This window comes from Geospiza fortis, unplaced genomic scaffold, assembly GCF_000277835.1.
Source record: "Geospiza fortis unplaced genomic scaffold, GeoFor_1.0 scaffold78, whole genome shotgun sequence".
Lineage (NCBI taxonomy): Eukaryota > Metazoa > Chordata > Aves > Passeriformes > Thraupidae > Geospiza > Geospiza fortis.
In genome coordinates, this window is record NW_005054339.1 from 1,065,732 (window position 1) to 1,076,279 (window position 10,548).

Below are 10,548 nucleotides of genomic sequence, written 5' to 3' on the forward strand. Positions count from 1 at the left end.
TCCCTTCCCTCCCCTCCCCCGGCCATGGCAGCAGGGACGCGGCCCTGCTGGACACAGCTATTTATACCTTCGCTTTTTTTTTATTCCCCTCCTCCCCTCGTGGCTGATATAGGAAGAGTGATGCGAACACAATACGATTCCAGGAATTCCTCACTTCCTGGAACAGATTAAAAGGGACACACAAAAGATTACTAAGGAGGTTTGCCTTTTTTTTTTTTTCCTCCCCCCCTCCTTCCACGGAGCTTCATTTCTCCGGAGCCAGCGCTGAGACAGGTCGCTGCTCCGGCTCTTCCCGCAGCACTCGGGGAGATCTTATTTATTGGTACCTATTTATTATTATTTCAGAGTGCTCTGAAGGAAGATCAGTTCCTTTTTAAATATATGTAATTTCCTTTTTCTCGGGTTATTTTTTAAACTTTTTTTTTTTTTGCTGCTGTTTTCTGAAAAGCAGAACAAGAATACATTATTTTTTCTAAAGCACTGAGAGCGCACGCATTTTCTTGGCCAAAGTTGCTGAAGTCTGTCGGACAGCTCGTCGTCTGCTGTGTCTGAAACAACCTGCAAAAGGGGTTTGCTGAGACTTGCCAGCCTTCTCTCACCGTGAACCCCAACTAGAGGCTGAACTCACTGCTTCGGGGAAGCAAAGACAAGAAGAGAAGAAATAATTTCCCACCTTCTTGACGACTTAATGCTTTTCCCTTGGTCCGGGAGTGACATGATCCTCTGTGTTCAGGGGTAAGATACTTTGTAGCCTTCTGTGAAAAGCTGTGCTTTGATAATTGTAATTAGGAAGGTTCTCTGTGCCAGTTTTTTAGCTCCCGTGTGTTGCCATGTGTGACTGCTGTAATGGAATGGGAATGACTTTGGCCGGCCAAGTGCTGAGTTCATATGTCTGTCCTGTGTGCCTGTGTTTTAGATTCTAAGGCCAAAATCATGGAACCATAAGGTATTCCTGATTTCTGTGCTTTCTACTGCTGAAAAACTGAATACAGGGTATTCAAAGTCTTTGGGAGAGTAAGAATAACTTGGGGTGTGTTGTTCAGTGCGGTGGACGCAGCAGCAGTGCGGACACCAACCCAACACCATAGGTACTCTCTAAAGCCCTTTTGGAATCAAACTGCTTACAGGGAAAAACTTCCCTGGAGTTTAAGTGCTTTGGTCTATTTCTAAGGAGGTATTTATGCTAAATTAATGTCAGTTTTGTGTAAGTTTAGGTGTATGTACATATACATACAGCTTTTTGTGGGGTGAGAGTGGCAGGGGGCACACAGATAGTTCCACATCTGCCTTCAGGAGAACAGGTGACATCCAGATGCCTTCTCTGGTATCAGTACTGATGTGTCCACTTCAGTGTCCCTGTGACCAGCTTCGTTATCAGCTGAGGAATACCTGGTGTGCAGAAATCACCTGGTACTTTTACACATGCTGCATACTTGGAAATTGTGAGCATTTGTTTCAGTCTGAGTCATCATGTCAGATTCTCTTATCACTCCAGTGTATGGTGGATTTTCCTCAGAGTAAAATCTTCCTTGTCTGCCTACGATGACCAAAGCATGGGGATTTTCCTGCCATTTCCTCCCTGCAAATTTGTCTCACAGGCAAGGAGAGCTCATGTTTACCACTACTTTCCTACTATGTGAGCAGTTTGTTTTCACTCTTATTTTCAGTCTGCAGCTGCAGTTCCTATAGCCATGGCAAAGGGAATTCAGTTTTCAGCTTGGCCTTTGGGAAACCCTTATCTGAAGCTTTTCTCCAGGGTCAACATACCAGAGCTACTGCTTCCCTTACCCACCAAAAACTTATTATGGAGCCAGATGTGTAGTTGTTTTCATTTTAATGTCTATTTTGAAGGCCATTTATTGCTCCATTTTCATTATCCTTTAGGATTTTGTATATCCTGGACTCCATACTCTCCATCCTATTCAGACCAAGCTCCCAGTGGAGTGTTGGGATGCAGCTGATGGAAGGGAGAGCAGCTCCACATTTTTCTTGTAGTTATGTTACTGTGTTATGAAGTTTAGCTTATCAACACAGAAACTACAAAGCCAATATTAAATGGTATCAGACGTATCTGATTCTCCTGAATTTTCTTGCCCTTCTAAGGCTTTCTGAAACACTGGCTGTCAAAGCACAGGGAAGTTCATTTGCTGTTTCTCTAGAGAGTGCACCCAGACTCTGAGCTAGACATGCCAAATTTCATATGGCTGTTTGCTTCCTCCTCACAGCTGTTGTATGAACACTTTGCTCTATCCAGTCCTGATTCTCCACGTCTTTCCTCTGCTTTCTCTCTTACAAGCACTATTTGCAAATCCTTTCTTTGCCCCACCAAAGGGCTGACTTTTCATGTCAGCAAACCTTTTCAAATCTGTCCTTATCCCAGCAAACTCTTCTTAACCCTCTTGCAAGTGTTCTTGCGTTACAAGCTGTAGTCTGCTATTACTTGCTGATCCTCTGCTCTCCCATTCCTGTGCTTGGAGCTGCTCTGTTTGCTCCTAGCAGCAGCTTTCCTTTCTTCAGCCTATGTACAAAGTTGTTTAGGACAGCAGCACCTCCCAGTCTGTCGAAATTTCTAATCCTTCTCCTCTCTTCCAGCATGTTCCTTTGAGCCTACAGCCACACTGGGGGGTTTTGTAGGGGCCTAAGGCCAGGATATAGAAGGAAAATAGGAAATGTGTGAGCCCAGCTTTTTTCTGGCTGCAGTGGAAGGATCCCCACAGTGCCTGTCGGGGTCCAGGCTCCTCCAGCCTCCGGTGGCACAAAGTGTAAGGCAGCAGAGCATGAGTACAGTGGGAAAACTCATCTCAAGCACGTGGGCTCTGTAAAAGAAATCGACTGACAAATTCACACAGTTGATGTGGTTTTTGGAGGACCAAACTGTGAACTGGTGCAACCCTTGAAAGTAACAACTTTCCTCCTGATTCATGGCAGACATTTCCCTGTGTAGCTTCGCTATCTCTCCCTTCCTTCCCTGCCTCTCAGCCAATTCCCGATTTCCTCTCTGAAGCTGGTATATAAAAAGAAAAAAGTTCCATGCTATGAAATGTTTTTTTTAATGTTCCAAACCTTTCTGGAAAGGTAGGCCTGAAAAATTTTCCAGGAGAAAATAAGTTCAGAGAGATTTGGCACTTGGAGTGCAGTATTCGAATTCTGGCAAGTGAATGGTGCAGGACTGATTGTCCTTAGTATCAGTCACAGTCATTTTCAGCTTTGGGAACAGTTGGTGTGAGAGACACTGCTGTGCCAGCAGGCCCAGGACACCCTCCTTGCACAGCACAATTGGTAATTAGGATCAGCACAGGCAAGGATCAGAATCACAGAACATTCTGAGTTGAAAGGCACTCACAAGGATGATTGAGTCCAACTCTGAATGACCCATATGGGGATCAAGTCCGTGACCTTGGTGTTATTTGCACCATGCTCCAAGCAGCTGATCTGGCTTATGGTCCTTGTGCAAAAAGGAGGGTAATGCAGAACTGGGAATCTCCTTTCCCCAAAGAGACAGGTAGCTAGGCATTTGTGAAGACTGTGACATTAAGAGGGAGACATCCAAATATCTTGAAAAATGGAGCCCTCAACACCTATAAATGTATATCCGGGAGGATTTAAAAGAGAACTCAGAGCTTTTCCAACAATGATCTCCAGGTATAAAAATATATCCAGATGTACAAAAGCCCCTGAAAATGCAGGTCCTGTAACCAAGAGTCTCTGATGAGGACTATGGCCAGCAATCACTTTTATTCAGCCTGGCTTCTTACCCATTAATAGAAATTAGGAAACATAGATTAGATACCATGAAAGCCAAGCAGGTATCCTTCTTCTGAAATGTGATTTGACACATGGAAAAAAATGTTCCTTCCTAAATAGTAACAGAATAGCAGGGGGTTTGCTATGTATTGCAAGGGCAAGAGTATCTCTCTGTAGATTTAAATTTACCTTACTCCAAACCTCCATGGTTTGTTTAGACATGCAGACATGTGGAACTGATCATGGCTTTCATCGTGTGAAAGTGCTTTCAGGTCCTCTCTAATCTACTTTCCTCCCACATCTCTTCTTCTCGTTCTCTGTCCCACACTTGAGTCTCAGCAGTTTGAGGTGATGGAGTGCAGCTATAATCAGGTGCAGATCAGTTTATAGCATATTTATTTATGTACCTGAAGTGTCCCTGTTCACACAGAACATGGGGAAGGAGGATGATCTGAAGGGAAGCACTTAGGACTTCAGAGTCTCCTTGTGCTTCTCTTCAACAAAGTGGGGAGGTGGCTCTACCCTGCGCCATCACTGTCAGCTCCAGTGGTGCTGTGGCAGTGTCACACTGAGGACTGAGTGTATTTCTCTCAGGCATCTTCTCTTTAAAGTGTCTGAAAGACAAGTGTGTTGGGGATGGTGGGGGGATGTAACACAGGGCATGCAGCAGGACAGGGAACACAGAGGCAAAGAGCTTACACACACTGGGACAGAAACTAATTTTTGCTCAGGAGCTTGCCTGGGAATGAAGACTTTCCTGGCCTCTGACATCCATCCTCCCTAGAGCTCTGCTTTCCTTTAGGAATAATCCTTGTGCTGCTGAGGAAGAGCACCCATGATCCATGAGAGCTCCAGGCTCTGTGAAAATGCATTTAGATGCTGAACAGCTTCACCACTTAGGCCACAGGGGAATGAATATGTGTTCTAGCAGCCTGGCCATGGCAGAGCCTCCTCCTGCAGTCCTGCAGGGATTACAGCCACATTGACTCCTCATCAAGCTGCTGAACACTGGGGTGGGTGTAGTGCATAGGCTTGGCTAAAACAAGAATTCCCACTGTTCTCTATGTGATCAGCTCACTCTGAGTTCTGACAGATTCATTTAGGATCAGGTCATCCTTGAGCAGAAAGTGGGTAGGACACAACCCAAGCTATTCCCAATTCTGCTTCTAATTATACTGCAGTAAATGACAATCCCACTAGCAGAAACAGAAATGCTCCAACATTGTAATCATGTAACTGAAGCTGTAATGCTGTCATAAACCTTACTGCCCCTGAAACTACATATTAAAAAGCAACATCTAAAGATTTCAGATTCAAAATCATCATAAATCGCAAGACTGACCACCTTCCGTAAGACCAAAGAGGCAAACTCACTGTCCCTGTTTCTAAGGGCTCATCTTTAGCTGTGTTCCTTCCTCCTCCCTTGCCTGTCTCAGAAGCAATGGTGCTGAGGATCTGTTTGTAAAACATAACACATTGTATAATGTAGCATGCACTCAACAGACCCTGCAACTGATTTCAAGCCAAGGAGAAATAGCACAGTGTGCCTTTCATTTCAGACCTCATCCTTTGCTGGCGGAGGAAAAGATCAGGAGAGTGTCACTCAGGGGCATTGAGGAATTGTCAGAGCCCATCATGCAGCCTCTCCCAGTTATGGCCTTCCAGGAGGAGTCTGCGCCTGCCCTTGCAGCTCCAGTTCCAGACAGCAACCCACCTCAGACACGGGACCCTGAAGAAGACCTTCTCTGCATTGCAAAAACCTTCTCCTACCTGCGAGAATCTGGTAAGACTCAATTGCAAAGTCACAGGGTCAGAAGGGTGCAGGGACCCAATTCCACGATTCCCACCAGGAAGAATCTCCTGATCCCACTTCAGACAGGAGCCTGGTTCTGTCACAGCCATAGCTGGCTGTGCACACAGCAAGCATATCTGCAGTCTCTATACATCATGAACTAATTTATTGCTTTATCTTTTGTAACTGAATTGGGAGAAGGAATTGCAAAAAGCAAATTGCTTTTTCTCTGTAAACTGCAGCTGCTGCAGTAGCCGCCAGCCTCATCCTAAGCCCCAGCACAGCAATGACAAGCATAGGCAGGTCACCTTTAGAACTTGGTCTTAATTTATGAAGGTCTTGCCAACTCTGGCTCTGCTTCCCAGGCCCTTAACGTGGTTGTCTTCAAGGCTTCCCTAAATATAGTGCCAGTCCTAGGATATGTTCTTTTCCTAACAAATTCTTTCTCGCATGTTTTTCCAGGTTGGTACTGGGGTTCCATCACTGCCAGCGAGGCCAAGCAGCATCTGCAGAAGATGCCTGAGGGCACCTTCCTAGTGCGGGACAGCACCCACCCCAGCTACCTGTTCACGCTGTCCGTCAAGACCAACCGCGGGCCCACCAACGTGCGCATCGAGTACGCCGACGGCAAGTTCCGCCTGGACTCCAACTACCTGAGCAAACCTCGCATCCTGGCCTTCCCTGACGTGGTCAGTCTCATCCAGCACTATGTCTTGTCCTGCACAACGGAAAGCAAGACCGAGGCTCCCTACCCGCCTCCGTCTCCTCTACCTCCCCTGCAGAAGGAGCTGGCAGCAGCCGCTGTACACCTGAAGCTGCTGAGGCCGCTGGGCCGCAAGGACAGCATGGCCAGCCTGCAGCACCTGTGCCGGCTGCGCATCAACAAGTGCACGGCCGACGTGGAGCGGCTGCCCCTGCCCCGGAGGATGGCGGAATACCTGAAGCAATATCCCTTCCAGCTCTGAAGCGTGGCCCTTCTGTCTCAGGCAGGAACGAGAGACACAACCACCAGAACTCTGTGGCTCCATCCCACTAAAGGCGGGCACAGCGAAGACCTGATTATCAGCAGAGATTGCATCCATCTTTCCTCTCCCCTTCCCTTCACATCCATTCCAGCCCCAGGGAGGAGTGGGTTGTTTCAGTGAGCACGGGGCACCAGCTGAGCTCTGACCCTCGGGCCGTGCCGGCAGTGCTGGAAGAAGCTCTGTGGGCACAGCCACACTACTTGAATGTCAGAGTTGCTGGGACAGTGGACATGTTAACGTTGTTATTTTTGCTATTTATTTCCATGGCAGTTTCTCTCCTCGTGGTATTTTTAAAGCACCTTTTACTTTATTGTTTTTTTGTTTCTTTTGTGGAATTAGAGATAGCGTAAAGGCTCCCAGCCAACTGGCAGCTGAAACTCTTTGGGAATTTGGATTTGGATTCACATCCAAACAGCTTCTGTTTGAGCCTGTCTCTGTGACAGGTCACAGGAGTCCACATCCAAGCTCTCCTAGGCTTCTGGGGTATATGAGACTCAGATGGCTGTATCCAGACCCACCTCTAGAGAGGTAAAGACTATTTGTTTTTTCTTCCTTAGCTACAGAGGGTATCACAACCTCAGAGCACAATGGGAACTCCCAAAGATATGTGCTGCATCACACGTGGACAGGAGACTTCTTTGAGGAAGCTCTTCTTCCTTGAGAGTTCTACACAGAGATCTGGATAGTGAGGTTGGGCCAGGGAGCACTCATCCCATTTTTTTTCCGTCTTCTCCATCTCCAAAAGAAGTTTGTGACAAAACATTTCAAAACAAGTCATTAGAAACCAAATGTTCTCATATGCAGGCAGAAGGATTTCATTTCAGAGCACCCTGTGTTTGGCTCGGGGTTTTAAAGTGCTGTTCCCTGCCCTTGCCTGAGACACAGGGCAAGAGCAGGGTCTCCTTGAGCAGGGGCTCAGAGACAGCTCTGCTGGGCTGCACCAGTGACACGCACAGCTTCAGGCTATTTATTTATTTATTTCTGGGGTAACACTTGGAGGCACCTCAGCCCTCAGAGCTCTCCCTGCTCCCACGATGCCACACTGCTGCATGCTCTGCTCCTGCCAGCATTAGTCACTGGCCACACGGCTTCTGCCAGCTCCAGGCTGGAGCACACACTGGAAACCACAATCCAACCTTTCTGTTTGCCAAGGGCCAGACCTCTCCTCCCCCCTGCTCTGACTTGCATGTTTGTTATCCACAATTAGGCTTTTGGCTCTGGGTTTCCTTCTCACACCCTATCCCTTTCACCCCCTGAGATGAGGCACAATGGCTCTTCCCCTGCTCTTTTACACCCAGGAGGGACAGACAGCAGATGGGATCTGCCCCAAACCAGCACACATAAGTTGCCCCTTCCTGTTCATTTGCTGAATCTCAATCTTCCCACCTTGCCATCGAGCAAGAGTAGAGGAGGGAACAGACAGAAATGACCGTGTGGCTTATTTTGCCCCTAAGACCCCCTGACTTGTTCTAGCATGAATGGACATGAAGGATTCCTTGTTCATCCCTCCCTGGGACTCTAAGGCTCTGTAAACCAGAATGGACAAACCCCCAGCTATAGCTGAGTGTTAGAAGGGAAAATGGAAAAAGATGGGATAGTGACCCAGGAGACAAGCTCAAAAAATGGGTGAGTTTCTTCCACCCTATCTTAAAGCTGCCAAAAGGGACAAGATGGCCTGATGTGCTTAGTCAGTGTCCTTTTCTTTTTCTCTCCACATGTATACAAGTTTGTGCTGTTGCAAGCTTTGTTTTTGATACTTTGATGATTGACAGTGTGCATGTGTGATGTCAGGTTTGCTTTTTGGTATATCCTTCCCCCTTCCCCTCTATGGCAGCAACCATGGAAAGGTACTGAATGAGAATGAAAATTTAGAAGGCAAAAAGGAAAACCTTTAAAAAAAGAATATAAATGATAAACCACTGAAAAGGCTTCCTTTTATCCAAACACCTCTTTCTGCCTGAGGACACTGGGAACAAGGAAACCACAGCTCTCTGAGGAGCAGCAGTGATCTCAGGGAGCCCATACAGCTCAGCCCCAGGCCTGCTAACTACAGCTTGGGAAAAATCAGTTGGAGAGGTGTACAGCAGGAGAGGGCAGGTTGTTCAGCTCTCTGAAACTTGCCTCCTACTTGATCTGTTCTCTGTTGGGCGTGGTGGGGAGGTCAAGCTGTGGGTTTGACTCACTGCCCCAAGAGAGCCCAGGAGCTCCTGGCTGACCCCAGACTGAAGGCTGTGAGCTCCCACGGGCAGGGACCAGCTCTGTTCTGTGTTTGTTCTGCATTTAGCACAGTAGGGATCTCTAGGTGCTACTGCAATACAACAAATAAACAATACAGTTACTCCAAAAAGTCAGTTTCTTCTATCTTGAGACAATTTGTTAAAAATTATTTGACTCTGGATTTTAAATAAACATTTTAAATATACTTTAAAGCCACTCAAAGTCTTTAGTAAAATCCAAATGGATCAATTCCTTTTCTGTTTAGACACATCGTCCCCAAGAACACAGGGCACACTCTTGACCATTTTTTTCAAACAAGACAAAAAGCCTTTCAACATAAAGAAGGCTCTTCAGATACTGGGAGAATAAACACCAAAATCCTCAGTGTGGGCCTGGTTCCTGCTGCACACAGATGAGCAGCAGCAGATCCCAAGTCCCACGTTAATAAGGACTGAAGGCACATTTTTTAATGATATGGAAGAACACAGGAATGATTCTTGTATTGTTTCTGTGTGCCATAGAAAACGAATACAATGCAGGGGAAAGAAGGCAGAACATGAGTGGGCAGATGATGCTTTGGGTGGGAGATCCAGGGCAGATCCATTTTCCCCTTTTCTGGGGCCATTGGGCTGCAGTGTCCCTGTACCTGTGGCCTGGCCCTGCAGCCTTTCACATCACCTGTGACACCAGACAGCAGGTGGGGAAACCACAGGGACTGGATCTGCCCTATCATGTCAGAGGGAGCCAGAGGACCCCATCTGTCCAACTTCTGAAACACAGGGAACACACTGAGGCAGTGCCACTACTGGGAGGTGACCCCACTGTGGTACCTCTGTGCTCCTCTTCCAGGAGAGATGCCCAAGAGATGTCCCCCATCCTGCCCAAAGCAAGCATAATGTACTCCCAACCACTGCAAAATGGAAAACACACTCAGAAAAAAAACCAAACACCAACAACCTGAACTAGTCCCTCTCCCATCCTTCTCCCTCTGTGAATCCACTGGCTTCAAAGTTCAAAATACTGCTTTAAAGTATTCTTGAAGCATGTGCTGTGCTTCCTATGCCAGTCATGGAGCTGGCATTCCCAAGCAAGTATTTCCACAATCTCATCAATGTGAGTGCACTGATAGATTTCTATTGCACACCAAACAGGAAATGTTGGCAATGCCATAATCTGTTCCAGATCAAGTTGTTAAACAAAAACAATCACATCACACTTGGTTTAACAGGAAATATGGAAAGAGAACTACACAGGGTAGAAGCAAAACACAAAATAAGTGGAAACATGAAAACAAAGGAAGGAAAAAAAGAAAACAAAAGAAGGAAAAGCTGCATCCATCTTTAAAAAGAAACTTTGCAAACCCTGGAAAAACCTGGAAAGAAAACTAACATTTCTGACACATTATTGAGTGATTTCTTAATTTCTTAGCTGGGCTAAACTCTTCCTCTGAGTGCACATAGGAAACCCTGCTGTTTCCTTTGCACAGGCTGAAGCTGGAGATGATTGGCATGAGCCAGGCTGCTCCAGAGCTGCAGTCACACACGCTTTTACCTCATCAGCTGTTACCTTAACAACTCCCACTCCTACACCTTCAGCACATCTCCTTAAAGAAAACAGGTTAATGTTCTGAAAACTCCTGTGCCAAACCTCTGTGCACATTGAGCTCATTTTTACAGTTGAGTTCCACATCTCTGGAACCAGAAGCATTCATGGCCTTTACCAGCACTGCAGTACAGCTGCAGCTCCTCTCCCAGTGACACCTGTGTGGTT

At 46.6% G+C, this 10,548-nt stretch overlaps 1 protein-coding gene across 2 annotated transcripts; it reads left to right on the plus strand.

Annotated features, from left to right (window-relative positions):
- Positions 1-15: 15 nt before the first annotated feature.
- Positions 16-8,990, plus strand: CISH (cytokine inducible SH2 containing protein). Of its 2 annotated transcripts, XM_031058205.1 has the most exons (4): positions 16-199; positions 452-735; positions 5,304-5,527; positions 5,999-8,990. In XM_031058205.1, the coding sequence occupies exons 2-4, from the start codon at positions 689-691 to the stop codon at positions 6,499-6,501; spliced, it is 774 nt and encodes a 257-aa protein (XP_030914065.1). In that variant the 5' UTR covers positions 16-199; positions 452-688; the 3' UTR covers positions 6,502-8,990. The 2 variants fall into 2 exon arrangements, with proteins under 2 accessions (XP_030914065.1, XP_005422469.1); XM_005422412.2 differs by having other exon boundaries at positions 16-735.
- Positions 8,991-10,548: the final 1,558 nt, after the last annotated feature.

Bases quoted from the DNA above. Each gene is read 5' to 3' on its own strand.
- CISH (XM_005422412.2), top strand. From the start codon at position 689: ATGCTTTTCCCTTGGTCCGGGAGTGACATGATCCTCTGTGTTCAGGG. The intron at 736-5,303 runs GTAAGATACTTT...CTTTCATTTCAG, and splicing joins ATGATCCTCTGTGTTCAGGG to ACCTCATCCTTTGCTGGCGG. The intron at 5,528-5,998 runs GTAAGACTCAAT...ATGTTTTTCCAG, and splicing joins CTCCTACCTGCGAGAATCTG to GTTGGTACTGGGGTTCCATC.